Source organism: Anopheles merus, chromosome 2L (genome assembly GCF_017562075.2).
Source record: "Anopheles merus strain MAF chromosome 2L, AmerM5.1, whole genome shotgun sequence".
NCBI lineage: Eukaryota > Metazoa > Arthropoda > Insecta > Diptera > Culicidae > Anopheles > Anopheles merus.
The window spans coordinates 33,860,331-33,879,966 of record NC_054083.1 but is presented as its reverse complement, the minus strand read 5'-3'; the positions used below and the strand labels follow the sequence as shown (position 1 = coordinate 33,879,966).

The 19,636-nt window shown below is 46.3% G+C and overlaps 3 protein-coding genes across 4 annotated transcripts; 2 read left to right on the top strand and 1 right to left on the bottom strand.

Annotated features, from left to right (window-relative positions):
* Positions 1-10: 10 nt before the first annotated feature.
* On the bottom strand, positions 11-19,616 carry LOC121594401 (zinc finger protein with KRAB and SCAN domains 5-like). Of its 2 annotated transcripts, XM_041917603.1 has the most exons (6): positions 19,524-19,616; positions 15,861-16,019; positions 1,875-2,925; positions 1,699-1,811; positions 636-1,621; positions 11-556 (listed from the first exon to the last, which is right to left on the bottom strand). In XM_041917603.1, exons 2-6 carry the CDS (start codon positions 15,965-15,967, stop codon positions 513-515), a joined length of 2,301 nt encoding a protein of 766 aa, XP_041773537.1. In that variant the 5' UTR covers positions 15,968-16,019; positions 19,524-19,616; the 3' UTR covers positions 11-512. The 2 variants fall into 2 exon arrangements, with proteins under 2 accessions (XP_041773537.1, XP_041773538.1); XM_041917604.1 differs by lacking the exons at positions 15,861-16,019; positions 19,524-19,616 and adding an exon at positions 3,005-3,203.
* Positions 8,368-14,585, top strand: LOC121594403. The gene is made up of 6 exons (XM_041917606.1): positions 8,368-9,399; positions 12,457-12,571; positions 12,664-12,837; positions 12,930-13,066; positions 13,133-14,000; positions 14,077-14,585. The coding sequence occupies exons 1-6, from the start codon at positions 9,328-9,330 to the stop codon at positions 14,103-14,105; spliced, it is 1,395 nt and encodes a 464-aa protein (XP_041773540.1). The 5' UTR covers positions 8,368-9,327; the 3' UTR covers positions 14,106-14,585.
* On the top strand, positions 15,896-18,834 carry LOC121594405. The gene is made up of 7 exons (XM_041917608.1): positions 15,896-16,210; positions 16,322-16,454; positions 17,187-17,336; positions 17,413-17,540; positions 17,612-17,812; positions 17,988-18,076; positions 18,163-18,834. Exons 1-7 carry the CDS (start codon positions 16,148-16,150, stop codon positions 18,689-18,691), a joined length of 1,293 nt encoding a protein of 430 aa, XP_041773542.1. The 5' UTR covers positions 15,896-16,147; the 3' UTR covers positions 18,692-18,834.
* Positions 19,617-19,636: the final 20 nt, after the last annotated feature.

Below are 19,636 nucleotides of genomic sequence, written 5' to 3'. Positions count from 1 at the left end.
GGGAGTCTTCTTTCTTCACCAATTACAATTTATGGTGGACATTCCAGAGTTCCCCGATATCAGTGTAAAAAAAATAAACTCAAGAGTTTGAGTTGTCAGTCGAATTACAGCTCACTGTTAGCCTTTGTACAGTCTGTTCCTGAGTTACGCAATTATAGAGGGTTTGAGATGACGCGGTTTAAATAAATTGACAGTTTTTGAAGAAAATGTTGGAATGTAAAATGAATCGTTTGTTGAAATCGTAAAATCGTCCAAAATATAAAAAAATACAAATTTTCCGAATGTATGATCCAAAATCAACAATTTCATAGGTAAAATCACCCATTTTACGATAAATTACCTATTCTCTCTGGATACTTTAGCCTTAAATCGCGATATTCGACTTAAGCGGGCCGGCGAGCGGCACTAATCGCGTAACTCAAGAACAAATTGCACTGTCTGTTGCCTACTGTGATGCTCTTAGCTGGGTTGCCATACCTGCAACAGTACGGCGACTTTTTACTCCTCGTTCCTTAATCTTCGTGTTCGTAATCTTCCGATATAGTATCCGGCACGTCTGTAGCGAGAAAAAAATAGGAAGGAAATGCTGTTAGCGACCGAAAGCAACGCACAACAATTCGCCCCAATCCACTCACCAAGCTCCAAGTACCGGTTGTCGGCGGTCGGTAAAATCGTAACGTTCCGCAGATCGAGGTTGCTGATCACGTTCATGTTGTTCTTCTGCTCGCCGTGCACCCGCCACCGATGTTTCTCGAGCGCTACGCGAGCGGCCAGGGAAATACCGCACACCTCACAGTCAAACGTGGTCGGGTTGTGCACCTTTTTGTGGGCCGCAACATGCTGCAACAGCGACGCCCTGCGGGGGAACTTTTTCCCACACTCCCCACAGTCGTGTGTTCGCGGCCCGGTGATCCGTGCCGGCGGCGGCGCCGGCGACTGGGCAGTCTCAATGCTCTCCACAACGTCACCGTCAGCGTTGAGCGTCGCGACAACAAAGGACGGCTCGCTGGCGGCCATCGGTTCCTTCTTCGGCTGCTTCAGCTGCTGCGCGTGCTTGCGCTCCATGTGCACCCGCAGGTTGACGCGCTGCGTGTAGGAAAGCGCACAGTGCGGACACTGGTACGGCTTCTCGAGCGTGTGCGAGGGCAGATGCTTGTGCAGCAGGCTTTTGTACAGAAATTTGCGCGGACAGTGTGGGCAGTTGTAAATTTTCACATGCATCTTGCGCTTGTGCCGCTCGAGGTTGGCCTCCATGCGGTACGTCTTGCTGCACACGGGACACTCGAACGATCCATCGTCCCGCCGAATGTTGGACGGTGCCTCCTTGTCCGAGATGACGATTGCGTTCTCGTTCTCGGACAGCAGATCGATCAGCTCGCGCAGCGTCATCTCGCTCCGGTGCTCCACCTGGAAGTGGTCGTACAGCCCGGTCGCGTCCGAGTACCGCTCCTGGCAGAGCGGACACACGTGCGGGAACTTGCGCAGATGGGCGGTCATGTGCGCCTCGAGCTCGCTCATCCGGATGCACTTCTTCTCGCAGATCTGGCAGGTGAACTTTTTGTTCCCACTTTCGCCCGTGTGCGTGCGCAGGTGGATGGTTAGGTTAATCTTTTGCGTAAAGCTAGCAAACGAAACATAACAAAGGCAGAAATTATTCACTGGACTAAAACACCTTTTAACAGCAATCCGTTTACTTACCCTCTTCCGCACACTTCGCAGCAAAACTTTTTCATCTTCGTGTGTACCAGGGTGTGGCGATCCTTCAAGCTTTTAAACCGGAATCCTCGCCCACAATATTCGCAAAAGAATCGCTTAAAACAACAAAACATGTTTAGTCCCTTCCTTTCTTCGATTCCTAATATAGCGCTACTTACGTTTAGGCCTTCGTTCTCGTCGCGAACCCGAACTTTATCACCACACACCGACACCTCCTCCAGTGCCTCGATCGGCCCATAATCTGCCTCGCTCAATGCGTCGCAGTCGTAGTCGTTGTCGTCGCCACCCGTTTCCGAGTCGCTGGCCGTATCCTTGGACGATGTAACTTCATACTCTTCCTTCACAACATCGACTTCCGTATCTGCCTTTACCTCGATCACATCTGTATTCGATCTCTCTTCCACCATCCCTAAGTGCACTTGCTTGCCGGCAAACCGTTCTGTTTCTTGGTCGCTTACATCCATCTCGTACTCGTCATACTCGTCCGCATCTCCTACATCTTGCTGGCTAACGAACTTGTCCAGCTGCTGTAAATTCTCGTTCAGATCATGTAAACTCTTTTCCTGATCTGCATCAGTGGTTGTCGCGGTTGCGCTGTTCCGGAATTCCAGTTCGTTTCCGTTCGGTTCCTCTGCCGAAACAAGCACATCGCCGACGGGGGCAGGTTCATCATCCAGCTTAAGAAAGTAGTACTTGCCATTGGCGTACTCTATACCGATTTGTTCAATGGCATCGTCATCTTCGCCATCTTCATCTTCAATCGTCACCACATCGTTGGATTCCTCTTGTAGCTCCGCATCATCCTCTTGGATGGTCGGTTGTTCTTGTTCCGGCTTCACTTCCAACGGAGTGTTATTTCCAATCCCATCAAGCTCACTGGTCACGCCGGCCAATGCCACCTGGTCGATGTAGCCCGGGCCGGGAGGATCGTCTAGATAGACCAGAAAATAATCAAGCGCCGGATCTTTCTCCAGCTCCGCACTGTCGGGCTTCGGCTGTTCAATCTCCTTCCGCGGGGGGAAAACGGTGGGTAAGGCCGTGGCGAGTAAATAGCGATACCCGTACACCGGATGATGCCCGAAGCAGTCCTCCGTAAAGTGGCAGCTGCACACTTTCGATCGTCCGTCTACCAGCGCACGCATGGCATCGGGATCGGTCACCTCCAGCAGGGTGAACCATTGCTGCTGTATGGTTGAATCGGTAGGGCAGCTGAAATCATGGGAATGGAACGTTTATTAGCAAAAGAAGCAGTGGCTAGCAACAGCGAGCGAGAAAGTTCGTTCCTTACTTCACATAAAACACAGATGTATAACTGACGACATTATCGTCTGTGTCACACCCAGACACGAAACACTTCATTAGACAACAAGTTGATAGTGTTGACTGGTTTAGTAATTGTCCAGCGAGTTAAGATTAAGTTCAAAAGACTACAAATTTTACACGCAATTGGAGCGCGGTACGTTTTACTGACGTACTGTTTTGTTTACGTTTCGTTGGCCCGCAGAGCAAGGCGAGGGTTTTTGACGTTCGAAAATAGCTGCATCTCGCTCATTTTCTCTAGCCGTCCTTTGCACCAAGATCTATTAAGGAGAACAGGTCGATGCAAAGCCCGTTGCTAGGTTGCCATTTTCAGCTCGCTTTTGACAGTTTCATGAAAAAGTGTTTACAAACAAACGGCTAATAGTTAACGCGCAAAAGTGGACGAATTTATTATTAGGAAGGTTATATTGGTTAAATTTCTTGCGGTCAATCACTTCTGGACAATAAAGGAGAAGTAATTGCAGTCTACTCTGTATTCAGAAACATTGATAACCTTTTTCATTGTTTGCCATTCCGTGACCACAAACCACTACCGTTTGCAACGGTCCTGCTGGAAAAACGAAATGTTTAACATGTTCAACTGGGTTAAAGAAGTCCTTTTTACTTTCAATTGAACACTGAGAGTAAAATGAAACATCCAATCGATACACACTGGTACAATATGCATACCGTCATTTACTTATAACCTGGCTACGAATGATAAATGAGATCCTTGGATTGTATCAGTCATGTAATATTCTAATTGGATTCTAATTATTCAAATATTCTACCAGGAATTGAATGTGAAATGCTGAACAAAACTCTCATTCACTCCATAGCAACGTCCATCGCTAAACATAAACAATGTTCACTTTAACTGTCAAAATTTTCCCATGGCTTTCTGTCAATTTACTCTAAGCGCTTCGACCTGTTCTCTTTCAAGGACCTTGCTTTGCACTATGGGATTTGAGCGGTATAAAATTCAGGCCGTTTTATTAATTCAGTTTAATTTTCTTTTTAATATTGAAATAAAAATTTGAATAAATTAATCCTTTTTAAATTTATCCTGATACTATCTAGGTTAATTTTAGTAAATGTTAATAAATGTAATATATTATGATCTTCCCCAAGTGCCACAAATCCACTAAACGACCACTAAACGGGTGCTAAACGGCTCAAGCTCTCAACCTAAAGAGAATCTAAACAGACTTCGTTTAGCAGACGGTAATTCTGAAGCATTATAAAAATTAACAAAAAAAGGTAACCCAACGTATCAGACCACACAACCATTCACGTAGAGTTTTTACTCGCAAAGTTAGAAGGGTTAGAAGTTAGAAGGGTGTATAGGCCTTGATAAGATGAAGCTATGAAGTCTAATTGTTCTCAAAATCGGATTTCTTCTCATTTTTGGCGCCACAACTTTCTAAACCTTCTGCCACACCCACTCAAAATCTTGACTATCTTTAAATAATTGGTGTAATAGTCTACCCTGAGTAAATGGATTCGGTTCACAAAGGACTTGAACTCATGAGGGGCATATCCCAAGTGCCACAAATCCACTAAACGACCACTAAACGGCTTCTAAACGACTCAAGTTCTCTACCTAAACGGAATATAGAAAGACTTCGTTTAGCAGACGCCAAACGACTCATGCATTCTAAAAATAGCAAAAAAGCTGGTGGCGCTATCTGTTGGTGGGATACCCCAACCAGTTGAGCTTCATCGCTTGGAGGAGAGCTTTCTCATTTCCTCTGTACTGTTGTATGGTTTCGCATTGAAGTTATGCATCGCTAGAACTAGAACGGCGATACGATTGTTTAAATACTAAACTCCAACGGAAACCACCAGCACTGAAGCAAGAGAGATTTGAGCAATGGTCATTGGTGTTGATACCCACGTATCTAACCACACGACCATTTATATAGATTTTTGCTCAGAAAGTTAGAAGGCTATATAGGTCATAATAAAATGCAACTTGTCGAAACACATTGCAAGAAAAGGATAGCAATATAATGATGAGTTGTAATACGCCATCTATTGATCAAACCAATGAAGCTGTGGAGCTTTCATTTTTTTTCTATGGATATTCAATTTTCCAGTCGTTTAAGCTTAATCTGTGGCGCTTGGGTATTGATAGGTCGTGCTATTTGACCATTGTATCATACGACCATTACTTCTTTTAAAACATTTGCTACCAAAATAAACAAAATAAATATTAATAAAGGTATTCCACTATCCAATAATCGTTACCTTCTTTAGCTCATCTCCACCGAGAAGATCTCTTTGCTTTGTACATCTCATACTTAATTTATGAGCCATCAATAACAAGGTTCATTTAAGATTTGAAGCCCGAAGCGATAAGTTAACAAGTTAAATACAAAGGGGACATTTTACTCCAAAACTATAATTCTAATTCCTATCATAGTTATAATCCCCCCTAATTTGGCCGATACTTTTTCAATTAACAATAAAGAAAAACATATTTATATTATCAATATCTACAATACAATCGCAAGCAGTGAAACAACCTTCATACGTTAATCGAAATTTACGCCTCAAAGACGGGCGTCTAAACTATTTAATACGAGATAAAACACTCCCAAGTGCCACAAATCCACTAAACGACCACTAAACGGCTTCTAAACGACTCAAGCACTCTACCTAAACGGAATATAGAAAGACTTCGTTTAGCAGACGGCAAACGACTCATGCATTCTAAAAATAGCGAAAAAGCTGGATGCGCTCTCTGTTGGTGGGATACCCCAACCAGTTGAGCTTCATCGCTTGGAGGAGAGCTTTCTCATTTCCTCTGTACTGTTGTATGGTTTCACATTGTAGTTATGCATCGCTAGAACTAGAACGGCGATACAATTGTTTAAATACTAAACTCCAATGGAAGCCACCAGTACTGAAGCAAGTAAGATTTGAGTAATGGTCGTTGGTGTTGATACCCACGTATCTGACCACACGACCATTCATATAGATTTTTGCTCAGAAAGTTAGAAGGCTATATAGGTCATTATAAGATGAAACTTGTCGAAACACATTGCAAGAAAAGGATAGCAATATAATGATGAGTTGTAATACGCCATCTATTGATCAAACCAATGAAGCTGTGGAGCTTTCATTTTTTTTATATGGATATTCAATTTTTCAGTCGTTTAAGCTTAATCTGTGGCGCTTGGGACTGCCTATCAAACACCCTAGATCTGCGTAGTCGAAATACTCCAAACAATGCACCATTTTAGCAATAGAATTATTTATAATTCTATGCACGTACAAAACAGTACACGCCACAGCCAACTCTGCTGACTGGTCTGTCTTGCCCCCGTACCACACCAACCGCGAGAGTGAGAAATAAAAAGCAAAGGAAAAAACGTGTACAATAATCGCACCAAACCGGACACATGCTGAGGTGCACCCTCTATCGGAACAGGAAATCAATGCCCGGCTCAAACCCGCTCCCGAGTCCCAGCCATTACTTTCTCGGCGCATTTGTGTCTCAGAGATCGAGAGACAGTACTACGCAACACTATCTAGTAGTGATGGGTAAATAAATTTTTTTTCCGGAGTCGGATTGATCCGGCACCCCTCGGAGTCGGACTCGGAGTTACTCCGGACTGTTTAGCGGGGGGGGGGGGGGGGGGGGTGCGTACGGGAAAACCCTCGGACTCATCGACTCCGAGTCCGGATCAGTCCGGATTACTCCGGATTACTCCGGATCACTCCGGATTACTCCGGATCACTCCGGATTACTCCGGATTACTCCGGATCACTCCGGATCACTCCGGAATGACTTTCCATTATCGTTTAGACAATTCTTGATGAGTTCATTGACTTTCAAGTTGTACATCGAATATTTACGAAAACTGATCCGGACTGATCCGGAGTTGATCCATGACTCCGCTCCGGATTACCCATCACTACTATCTAGTTCCTTCCTGGGTCAGTTTCCGGCAGCAGCAGCAGCAGCAGCAGGTTAATTACCCAGCTCACTCTCTGGCGTGCGAGGTGTGCAAAGAGTGGAATGCGAATGCCGAAGCGAGGGGACGATAAAACTAGTCTGGATTGCCGATGGCGGGTATGGTGGCTGGGTCGTAATGGTGTCGTCAGCGTTATCATACCAAAGTGCAGCTTATCGCACAGGGCTAGTACTAGTACCGTTGTTGAGCAAGCACGATAAGCAGACAGTACCGCGGCAACAGTTTTGCTTAAAAAATGTCGCAATCAAGCATCAGGAAGACACAAAGCAGGCGGGTACAGTTTTGATTAAAAAATAGGAAACATTAGAGGAAATTAAAAGTGTTGCAAATTAAATTCAAAAGTAATACAAACAAGCACCTTAATGTTGATCATGGGTGCGCATCAATCTTGCACCACAAATTTCTCATCTTATCACGCAATCGAATGTGATGGGACACTTCCGATAAGCGACTGGTTCCTGTATGGCAAGCGAAACAACCAAACAAAAAAGTCCGTCCATGTACGTCAACCTAATAAATTGACATAGAAAAGATACGCTCCGACAACATGTCGGACGCGAAGTAGTAGTAGTCGCGCGCGCGTACACACATTGCGGAAGCTCTCACACCTGTAGGAGCTTGTCAGTTATGCAAGAAGCATTCGGAAGCATTCGACACGTTCGCCCGTGGCAAGCGATATCGTATGATCAGTTTGCAATTGCACACATACACACACAAACAAAAACACCGTTTAATGGCCCGATTTTTATTTCTGTTTGCTGTTGCAAATAATAATTACGATCGTGGCAGGAAAAGGGTGCCGATCGTGTAGGTGGACGAGGACCGCTGATCTGCGCGCAAAATTGTACACCCCACTACTCGCCCCACGGTTGCATCCCTTATGCCGAAGGAAACGCGACACAGTGATTGCAAATGGAACAAAAGACACGCAACGCCATCAATCATGGTTCGGGGCCGGGCCAAAACTGACCTCGAACCGTACCGTTGTCAGCGCTCGGAATTTCGTTATTGATGCATATCGGGCAGCTATATACACCGGGGGTACGTGCACCTTGGCAGCTTATCTTGGCTGTGCTTTTTTCCCTAGGTGTGCGTGTTACTGTGTGTCTTTGTGTATGCGCAACTGCTTCACTGTTGCCGGTAAACTACTAACGCACATGTGCCGCCACTCCACAACATTGCGCTGGGCTGGGGCTCATCCCCCACCCAACCCCTGGGCAATCACAGGCGGTGCAAGAAAGCACCGGTGAGGGTAACTATCTAAACAGTGCTCCACCTCGGTTTGCGCTTGCGATCATCATCATCAACCTCCCCTTGCTTGACCACCTTTTGCGCGCGCGTACAGCCGCGATGATGACAAATTGTACTTGCGGCAGCAGTCACTCGCGGACACTTGATAAGTGTAGAAGAGTCGCTGCTACTGCTGCTGCTGTAGAGGGTGAGTGTCGATCGATTGTTGGTAATTAGATGACAGCTATCCGGTTCCGGATAGCATCGATCGATCTCAGCAAGCTCCATTACTCCAGCGAGACGATCAGCTGAACACTCTGCTCCGGGCAGGCCATCTGCAACCGTTTGGCGCAAACAAAAAATCGTTTGCACCTCGATTAAACCACCCACCCATCTGCCATCGTGTTCGTGACCTGTCCTCAACCACCCTCAACGCGCGCGTGTGTGTGTCTGTGTGATTGTGATAGCTGGGATAAAAACAAACACCGCGCTACAACCCCATTTGTCGAATCTAATCAGCCAAAAAGCCACCAGAAGCTGATAGTCCCGAGCGCTAACGACCGTGCGAGTGCGGTGTTGTGTGCGCGGAGTGATTTTATTGTTTTAACACACTTGGGGCACTGGGCTGCGTTTTTCGGTGGCTACGCTTCGGTGGTGCACGTCTCGCCGCGGCACGGTCAGAAAATGTGGAAACGCGCCACGGGACGGTTCGTGTTCGGTTCGTCGTGCTGGTGTGCAGTGCGGTAAGCAAGAGAGCGCTCTGAGTTCTAGTTCCGATTGTGCAGTGGCCGGAAGGCAAGAAGAAGAGATTTTTGTGGATGTTTTTGTGCATTTTTGTTGTTGCAATAACTAGCATGTGATACGACTAGACAACTAACGAATAAAAAGTGTCGCCAAACGCGACAGAGAAAATACGAGTATTTCCCCTTCATGTAAAACGAACAAAAAAAAACAACAACGAGTGAAACGAACAACAGCGACGAACCTCGAAATTGGAAACAAACGAAACCTCAACTGAACGAGAATCATCATCCGTTATCATCATCATCATCATCGGGCATCACAGTTTCGGGCAGTGTCGCCTGGTGGCCGCATTAAGATGGGCTTCAGCTGTACGCTGTGTGGACTCGGTCCACGGATGACCGTGTTTGTAATAGGCACGATCACGCTGGTAAGTTTGTCACGGCTGAAAGCGCTCGCGAGCGAGCGAGCGCTGGAGGAGATGTGTTTTCCCCACTTTACTCCAGCTACGCAGAGGTACACGGTCTTGTTTACGTTGACCGGATGTGGGATAGAAAATGCATCTTTGGTGGCTTTCGGTCACAAGACGCGGTCAAAGATAGTAGGGCGAATCAATCGAAAAGCGATTGCCCGTGGCCATCTCGGATGTAGAATGCACGGGAAAGGGTTTGTCTTTGTGTTTCATATCACACCGCTAAGTTACTTTTCTTTGTTGCTTTTTTTTGGGGGGAATTGGATAATGACGCATCGTTGAACGGCAGAATGGGGTAAAAAAGCTATTTGCTCTGGGATGGCCCATTGATTAGCCCATTGCCAAGATAACGATTATGGCATTGCGGATTGCTGAATTGTTTTACGCATTGGGAAAGGGAGAGTATCTTGGAGCAGGACAGGTTTTGTCCGTTAGATAAGCTTATAAAGAGGAACATGATCAGGATTAGCGTTGAAGTGGAAGTTTAAGAAATAATGTTGAAGACAAAGCGTGCTATCGATCTTAGGAAGGCAGCTTTTAAGAGAAATTGTACAAAAACACAAACCAACAAGCCCAAGGTGAAAACAGCAATTTTGAAAACAATGAATCATTCTCACTATCTCGCACTGATCTCTGATAAAAGCAACGCATTAGTGAGTGCAAAATGTCCACGAAAGCACTCGCGCCCGCGCGCGCGCATACACATGATTCATCATATGTCACCCTCTCGCCGTGCTGTTGGCTGTGCCATCTGTTAATCCTTATCAGCCCCCGACCGGCATCCCAATCACTCATTCATTGTTTTAACACCCGATAGAGATAATGTTTTGTGCACAATTTTCGCTTCGGTTTCAGTCGTTGCCCTTGTATATTGACGGTCTCACGGATTGTAAGATCCTTTTCTCCAATCTAATGGCCTCTTCTTATACACAATTGTTCGTGATTGGTTTCATCCTAATCACCAACTAACTGTTGTGCCTTTTTGTATCAAATAATATGATACAACAATCTTATAATCAGTCTTGGTTTATCTCAAACTTCTTCGGTATTACTGGTGATTGGTGATTGGTTCTTGTACCATGGGGACATGATATAGATTGAAATCGAATGAAAGGATTATTATGCCATTATGCCTGTTGAAGGTCTGTTCAACTTATTTAGAGCTACAGAAACGCTTGAAAATACACAAATCGGGAAGAATTTAAGAGGTTTGTAAGGCTCTAATGTTCTTCAAATACAATGCAAAGTCTGAGGTTCGCCAAAAATGATCATTGATCACTATTAGTCCCTTTTTCATAGCTGTTTTAATTTTTGCTCCGTTAGTTTCATATAAATGTGCGGAGACTGTATACCAGTGCACGTGTACTTGACACAAAGCAATCTTATCGTTGCCGAATATGTTTGGAGTATCGTCGATCTATTTGGATAACTGCATGGTGAGATAACGCATTAAGAAGTTTGGTTTGCTGTTTGGTACTGTTCCCTTGTATGTTTTATCCCTGGCTTTTTCGGTTTTCATACTTAATAAGTTAAGAAAGCCTATATAAGGTAGTTACACTAATGAATAAAAATAAGAGAATTAAGAAGAAGAAGAAAAAGAGTCTCAATATTTCTATCCGAGTAACTGTGAGTGATTGATGTGTATTAATAGAATCAGTTTTACCTATGGAGCCCAATCATTTAGAGATTTGATACTATAACTTGCAGACTGTACCACTCCGACCACCATCGCTAATTAACCCAGGGGAACCTTAACAGGTTCTTCAAGCTCTTATACCTTCATCTTGACCTTCACACATGAATGTCATAACACAAACACTCACACGCACCACCCACTGTAGCTAATTACATTACATCATATCCAACACTTTCTTTTATTGCATCTCACCACCCACAATCCAATGTGGGGTTGTTACCAAAAGCCCGGGATAATTTAGGAGCAAAGTATGGGTGTGTGAGCGCGTAGAAGTTGATTCGAGTTGGTTACTCGACAAAAAAACCTACAAACTTACCAACAAAAAAATCGAAAATATTACCACCCCAAAGCGAAAACAAACGTGAGCGGGTCCTATATAAGATAGGTCATAAATATCATTCCACCTTCCCAGGGTAGAGATATAACCGCCTCGGTTTTACACCAGCACATCACGTGGAGGATATATCGCCCGGGCCAGTGCCGGGGCCTGGCTCATTAACGCCTCGTTGGCCACCCGATAGTAGAGGATTTGTTTACAACCGCGCTTGCCCTTTCACAAGTTCGCGCCCCATCACGCCACAGCCCATTTCCTAGGCGCACGTTTGCAAACGATTGTGTGGCTGCGCCCGACTGACCACCGCGCCCTCAGTGGGATAAATTTAACTACCAACAATTAAATGTTCTGTTGTCTTATTTTTTTAAATATGAAGGAATGATATCATTTCTGCCTGCAACATTCCTACCATTGTCCCAAAATTATCACCCCAACAGAGTATGGTTGGAATTTCGCTAAAAAAAAAAACACGGTGAAAATAGGTTTGCTTATACTTTTGCTGCACGCGTTCAAGATGCAAGGCTTGGAGTGACGCTTGGAGTTTTTGTTTGGTGCTTGTTGTCCACACCGAATAGCACACAACAGCTGAACAAAAGAAACAAAACAACAATGCACTGTGTAACTGGACACTGGGCGTGAGGCACGTACAACGACTCCCAGATGGAGTGTGTGGGTTTGCGCAAAGCTGGAAAACGCACCAGATTGAGATTTGGATGTGAACCCTTTTTGGGAGGTTTTTTCCTGCTCTGCTCTTCGCGGGGTATACTTCATTCAATATGTAATTGTTTGCCATACCTTGTGGGCCAGGCTAGCCAGCCGAGATAAACGACAATCAGCTCATTCACAACGAAGTCCAACGAAGGGGAATTCGGGCCTCCCAGCTACACTATCTCTGTAACCTCCTCCATTATCAGTACATCTAATTCCCCGCAACTGACTCACCCGGACCTATCTGATATTCTTCCTCCACCACTATTTTTCACAGGCATTCTCGCTGCTAATGGCCGGGTTAGCTACGACTGCAATATTGGCGCACAACTGTGAGATCGATATGACGCAGTCCAAGGAAACGTACGGCCTGTACCTGTTCTACTTCCGCTGTATGTAGCACTTTTTTATCAAAATATTACGCCTGCTTGGGTAAAATATGACAAACCCTATTATGTATTTCTTCCTATTTTGTGCCATTTAGCGGAAGAATGTGGTCCAGTTGATCTGAAATACCTAGGCATTGACGTCGGTAATAGTATAAACGTGGCCGAAATATTCCCCGACAAAACCGATGCCGTGGAGCGTACGTTTGTGTTTGCCATCGTATCTGTTGCGCTGCATGGTGCGCTGGCTGTTACTACGGTCTTGTTGTTTGGTAGGTGAACTACTCTTAGACTTGCCTATAAGTCCTCCACACATCTCATTCATTAATTCCTCTCTCGGAATGATACTTCTAAATCATCACAGGAACGATGTGCATCTCCTGCCTGGGTCGTAGCTGCGTAGTGGTTGGCTTCTACCCATGGATCCTGGCGATGTTCCTCGTGCTAGCGCTCGATGTTACTGGATTCGTGACGTATCTGATCGACTTCATCAACGTTATGGTACGTCTGATATCACATGCCTGACATCCCATCAACATTTCAAACTGCATCCTTCCCATTTTTCAGGATCTGAATGGCGTTATCAACCTGCTAGAGGTGGATGACTCCCCACAGGTGCGGGAGGTACTGGGCCAGGTGGACGATATCTACTACATCGCTCCCTCCCTCTTCATGTGGCTCGCTTTCAGCAAAGCGGTCGTGTTTTGGTTCATGTTCCTCCTATTCCTAGCCGTCGTAATAAGCCTCTCGATGACGCTGTGGAAGGAAAACAAACCGGCCCCGGCGTACCACGACTCGATGCAACCGCGCCAGGTGATGCATCCAACCTCCAGCGCACCGGTCGAACGGCAGGAAACGCACCCGTCCGCCACCCGGTACCTCGATCAAGCACCTCAGCAACAACTCCCAACCGTGCACCAGCCAGCCCACGAGCATCTTCCCCGCATCTATCCACCAATGCCACCGCCCAACCAGCTACAGCTCCCTCACTCCGATCCGAACGTACGGCGCAGTGTGGAACCGTTGAACGATGCGTACGACAGTAGCAGCTTCCGGGAGGATAGCATACCGTACCTGTCCGTCCCGGCACCCGAATCGCCCATTCCGATGCCACTGCACGTGAAGCAAACGGTCGATCCATTCCACGATAAACGCTTCTCCTATCTGCCGGGGCAACCGGCCCCGTTCTCCTATCTTGCCGGACCACCACAGTCGGGCAACAGTCCGCGCAGCTCGGTAACGGCTCCGCCGGAGGTGCGCAACCAACTGCCCTGGTCGTACTTCCCGGCGGCGGATGACAAAAAGCCAGCCGGCAAGCGGTTTACGTCCACGCTAACCGAGGAGAAGGATTTCCCGGGTGAGGAGAAACAGCTGCCAACGCACAAGGGTGGAGCGTTCCCGGACGATCGGTCCAGCGTGACCACGGATGAAGGAAGTAAGTCACACTATTTTGTTAAAACATTGATTGAATGTGTACTAATGCAATTTCCGCTTTCTCTTCTCCCAAACAGAGTGGAGCGGTCCTGAGTACAAATACTAGTCAGTGCAGGCCGGGAGACCTTCCGGTTAGTACGGTGGATCGAGTTACTCCTCGCCATGAAGCTCATACAGAGGCTAGAAAGATAGATGGCAATACAGTCTAGCTGTGCAGGCTGTTGGGCTATTACTTTTTTATGTAAATATTTCTACCTATCTTGTTTAGAAACAACAAAAACAATCCCCCCTTATCCCTTTTACAACACTGCGCACTGTGTGCTATGGGATGCTATCTATTTCGACCGAAGACTCAACTAGAGAGACTTGGGCGCTGGGTGGAATCTTAACGAAAACTTTAGCGAGACCATAAATACACTGGCAGGCAAACTTGCGCATTAAACGAGAGTATTGATTTATGGTGATACGTTTAGCGAAACAAAACATTACTACTCTGCCCGTACGTGTAGTCCCCCCCCCCCCAAGTCGATATGTTAAATGAGCATTTTAAAAACAGTAAAATATACGAGTTATGTTCAAGATTTAATGACGGGTGTGGTTTTAATTTGCTGTACCTATGTTAATTGGCAAAGTCTGATTTTATAAATGAGGATTGTATCCAGCTTAATCAGCATTTTGAACCGTCCTTACTACAAAGTATACAAGGTTTCCAATAATATCACAAACTTCTTCAATCGACGAGGGATATTACACAAGATCAAACTGATCATAATGTTCGTTTACTAGAATATGATTTTTTAACCTTCTACTTCCATGAAAAGAAATTCTAATTCAAACAAATAAATGAATGAATAAATTGACATAATAGTTGAATTGGCGTTCCTTTCCTTTAGCTCAAACTTCATGAAAGTTAACCTAATCCTGAAGCTTCTAATGACCAGAACTTGTAATAAACTATAATTCAACGAATGTGAACTAAGTGTGGCCATCGACAGTCTTAAGGGAATCTCCAAATCTCCTCCAATATGTAATAAGAACGTTCGTTAAATTAGATCACAAATAAAGTTATTAAGTATTCCAACATGCTAAAAAAAACGCACCCACATGAACAAACGCACAAACAACGCCGATTCTGTCCTACTAGTCAAATGAACTTGAACCATTGTGGAATGTTTGTACAAATGCTGACGTGCGTATTGCATACTTTAGGCGCTTAGTTGATTTCGAATTCCAATTTCTACATTTACTCAACATTTTCCTTGCTGCGGTATATTTTAATAAATTATTTAAAAAATAGGCTTCGTGTGACTGTTAGTCTGCTGTTACTTAAGCTTTAAATGCCCAATGTATCGTGAGTTTTTATATTTACTTGCATAAAAGATTCAAAATTTCAAATTTCGGTTACGTTTAAAAAGTGTCCTTCAGATTCATTTGATTCGTTTGCCAAATAAACATGTTATTATACTGCTTTATTTTCTGAAAGAAACACTCCAACTCTATTCTATTCAATTTCAATTTCAATTCTGATTCCTCCATCTTTCCCGAACATTCTAACCACTACCTGCATCCTGACTGTTTACCGATAAGTAACTCACCACATCATCCATGGTTTATGGCACACGGTTGGAAAACATTACTTTTCGGATTTTCTGTCAAAAAAACACGCGGCCCAGTACACGATTCCCGGTGTCCAGTGGTCGGGCTTCGCGCTCAACCCCCCCGCTGCATCGATACCGTTTCTCACGGTATTTGCCAACCGTTTCACGACGTTTGAGTTCCCTTATCTTAGTATCGATACGGTGCAGCAGCGGCACCAGATAAGAAGTTTGGTGGACGTCTCGATCAACAAATATTAACTATCCCCGTCAGTCTGACCAGTCCCGGTGGGCAGGTGTGAACAGTGCGCTCTCCGTCGCTTTTCCGACGTACCTTTTCGGAACCGTTTTCGGCAAAAAAAACCCCATCCATCTACCACGGGTGTGCTTGAAAATGTGACACTGTGAATCATCCACGCTAGAACCTGTGCGAGTGTGTTGAGAAAAAAGAAAAGAAAAAGGAAGAAAGAAACAAACTAAGTGTTGGTATACGCGATCTCGATAGTGTTTGTTTGGTAGGAGTGAAGAAATCCGGGACACGCTGCCATCCAAAATGATGCTCCCAAGCTATAACGTCTTTCGGCCGTTTGCCATCTTTGCCGGTGTGTTTGGCATTGTAAGTGATCGTCGCTAACGGTTGTGGCAAGGCGGTGCTGGTGCTAATTAAACGTGATCTTAACTGAATGTGTTCCCCTTTCTGTCTGTTTTTTGTTGTTTCACTTTAAAGTTTCAATCCCTCATATGGATCGGTTTCGCGATCACGGGCATCATCTCGTACTATTGCGATATAGATTTCTCCGGCCAATCGAGCACGATGGGCTCGCTGCTAACGCTTACCTTCTTTAACATCTACTTCCGCGGTGAGTAAACCCTGTCGTAGAGGATGCGACCGACCGAGCGAAGAAGAACCACCTATCTCGTGTCTAACGAGGTTTTGGGGCGTCGTATGATGAATCGCCTTGGGCAAGCAGACACCGTCCTAACGGTGCCTCGTTATCTAAATCGAAAGACACGATTAGGAGAAGGACGGTGTGTGGGAGGACGGTGTGTGTGCAATCGGCCACCCGGGCCAAAATGGTTCCGAAAACATAATTCCTTCCATACCCTGTTCCTTTGGGTGACATAAATTCTGAGTAATCGGTTACCGGAATCCTTAGGTTTTTTTTTTTGGTTCGGAACCCTTCTTCTGTGGCACACTATCGATACGCGAGCACGATAAATCGCGCGAACATGCAGATAAGATTTAATCTTTCAAATTAATCCCCGAGCCTCAGGCGCGGTACAGAACGATAAAAGAAACGGCACGATGACGAAGTCAGATTTATCGCTTCCCACACAAGGCTGGCAGGAATGTCTGTTTATGACCTGTTTGCATGTTGCAACCGCTGTGTAAAGCGCCTCCCGATAGGATTGGAGGTCGAGTTATGCGTGAAACATTGAATTGAATATGTTAATGATGGTCTGGAAGAATGTCTATTGCCCGTTAAGCATGAGGCTAATTGGCAAAGAAGCGGCTCGGTGCTCAAGTAGCGTAGTAAAACACTCAACAGACGCACTTATGTGCACTTAATCTTCCAACGACTTCCGTACAGGTACTTGCGTGCAGCAGAACATCCCACCGATTGATATGTCACTGGTACAGCCGCTCAATCTAATGCCCGCGGGAGACGTGCACGCGTTCGTGTGGGTCTACCTCATCATACATCTCTTCTGGGGCATCAGCTCGCTGACGCTGCTCACAAGTAAGCTCGTCTTTGTTCAGGAAAAAGAGCTCCAAACCAGGGACCATCGCTTCTCACCCCAAAATCTCCTTTGCAGATGCACGGCACAAGTATGTGCGCTACATAAATGTGTTCCTGTACATCTGGATCATCATCACCATGATAATCAGCGTACTCGATCTGGCACTGGGCATACTGTTTGCGATCGATTACGATACGGTTGTTGTAAGTGGTCACTAAAAGCTTGCCCCATTTCCTTCCAAATTTTAATCAAATATATTAAACTGCTCCTTCAGCGCGCACTGTTCGAGTATCCGTTCGACATGGGGCAGGTGCTACCGGCGGTCCAGGTGCTGGCCACGGCCGCGCACGTCTCCGGCATCATGATGGTGATGGCTTTCCGCGGCTGGATCCTCTGGATCGTCAACGTGTCGCTCGCGATCTTCATGTTCACGCAAACGTTTAAGATATACGACTACAATCAGATGCGCCGCAAGGTAAGCGACGGCCACGCGCGAATGGCTCTGATAAAGCATCAAAGCCGCCCGACTTAACACACGCCCGTGCGATCCGTCCACCTTTATCGGTGATCAATCATCGGGTGTAGACGGCGGTACACAGCGATTTATATTTCATACCTCTGTTTCTCTGTGGTTCGGTTTTTGCTTGCAGCAAAAGTCCACCGGTGGCACGGCAAACGGAGGCTACGTGCCGGAGGGTGATACGATGCGACGACCACCCATCGATGCGTACGATATGAGGTGAGTGTTTGTTGCACGCCCTGCCGTCTGCTTTCTTCGGTATTCTCCCGTCCTACTGCTTCTTCTCCCACCACATATCCCTTTAGTCAACCCCGCACGCAGTCGTTCGCCCAGCCGGTCGTGTCCGAGTACCGGCGCCCACTGGAACGGATCAGCGAGGCACCAATTCAGGTAGAGTCGCCCGTCCCACCGCAGCAGGACTGGAGCCAGCAGCAGCGGTCCTTCGAGCCAAAGCCAACCGTCGTAGTGAATCGTACCCTCGAGCCGCTGGCCAGACCGCAATCGAACGAACCGGAGGAACGTCCGACGGTCGACAATCGTCCCATCCCACCGCCACCCCCGCCAAAGAACTTCATGAACACGGTGGTCCGGCGGGACGTGGCGGCGGCAAAGGTGGCGCGCGAGCTTAACTATCGCAACAGCTTCAACGTGAACAACAGCGGCATTGCGGCGGTCAATTTGCGTCCCACCGGGCTGAACCTTACCAACCCGGGACCGATCGGCGGGGAGACGGATCTGCCGACGCCCAACTACAGCCCGCCGATGCCGCGCACCAATCCGTTCGAAAACCGGCCACCATTGCGATCGGTGCTGCGAAATTCGCGTTTCCAGTAGGGAGTGTTTCCATGCTTAGGGCTTTCATGCACAGTACTATAACCCCCCTTAGTCGATAAGTAGACAGATAGGAATGAATAAAGCGGACTGGGAGTGGGTTATTTTCTCTCCCTCTCTCTCTCGCTCTCTGTATGATTCACACACACGCACAACCCAATACGCTGCCCTAGTTAAAAGTGAAAAGTGTCTACAAGCGATTGTTTTGATTCGAATCGAGAGCGGCCACAATCTTCTTGCGATTTCCAGCACTAGCAACGAAGGCGAGATTACTGACTATGGGTCCCAGGGGGCTAGCAGCTCGGTAGGGGATAGTGGAGAGCGCACAGCGGCACAACCATTCACGATACAGTTCACGCGGGTCAATGTCGAGCTGGTGTGTCCGCGCAACCGCGCTGATAATCATCGCAAACGCAACCACCGCTTAACCCGTTCCTGCGCGTGATTAATGCGTAAAAATCAATGCTTTTTGAAGCAGAAATTGTAAAGAGAATATTTTAAATGTGTTTTAAGCTTGCAAAATATACAACGCAGCATGTTGCAACCTTTAAATTTCAAGCCAATTTTTAAATGAAAAAATCACGTTTTAGCATTCTTTGCGGCTGTACGCAACAACGATTTAAATGCGCAAAAACGACCGTTGGCGCTACCATGTGACGGGCCTACCCGCGCAACAATAGAGTCACCCTGTGCCGAATCCCTGTGCTTTGACAACAACACAAACCTCCACGAGCGGTTGACGTTCTGCTCCGCTCCCAACACTTTCGTCACTTATCGCAAACCGACGTTTCACCGGCCGGAACTGCTGCGGCTGCGGGTGTGTAAATAAACTTACCAGCAAAAACGGCCCAGCGATAGGCGGCCCACACGGCCCTCCGTCTCCGTGCGAGCTGTTTTGTGAGTGAAAATCATCATCACCATCATCATCGGGCTCCGTTGTCGATAGAG

What these genes read in the sequence shown, in the direction of transcription:
- LOC121594403 (XM_041917606.1), top strand. Translation starts at nt 9,328, where the DNA reads ATGGGCTTCAGCTGTACGCTGTGTGGACTCGGTCCACGGATGACCGTG. An exon ending in TAATAGGCACGATCACGCTG is followed by an intron (nt 9,400 to 12,456) that starts GTAAGTTTGTCA and finishes TATTTTTCACAG; the next exon opens with GCATTCTCGCTGCTAATGGC. An exon ending in TCGACTTCATCAACGTTATG is followed by an intron (nt 13,067 to 13,132) that starts GTACGTCTGATA and finishes CCCATTTTTCAG; the next exon opens with GATCTGAATGGCGTTATCAA.
- LOC121594401 (XM_041917603.1), bottom strand. Translation starts at nt 15,967, where the DNA reads ATGGATGGGGTTTTTTTTGCCGAAAACGGTTCCGAAAAGGTACGTCGG. An exon ending in GGACTGGTCAGACTGACGGG is followed by an intron (nt 2,926 to 15,860) that starts GATAGTTAATAT and finishes CCATGATTTCAG; the next exon opens with CTGCCCTACCGATTCAACCA. An exon ending in TGCGAAGTGTGCGGAAGAGG is followed by an intron (nt 1,622 to 1,698) that starts GTAAGTAAACGG and finishes TTCGTTTGCTAG; the next exon opens with CTTTACGCAAAAGATTAACC.
- LOC121594405 (XM_041917608.1), top strand. Translation starts at nt 16,148, where the DNA reads ATGATGCTCCCAAGCTATAACGTCTTTCGGCCGTTTGCCATCTTTGCC. An exon ending in TCGATTACGATACGGTTGTT is followed by an intron (nt 17,541 to 17,611) that starts GTAAGTGGTCAC and finishes CTGCTCCTTCAG; the next exon opens with CGCGCACTGTTCGAGTATCC. An exon ending in ATCGATGCGTACGATATGAG is followed by an intron (nt 18,077 to 18,162) that starts GTGAGTGTTTGT and finishes ATATCCCTTTAG; the next exon opens with TCAACCCCGCACGCAGTCGT.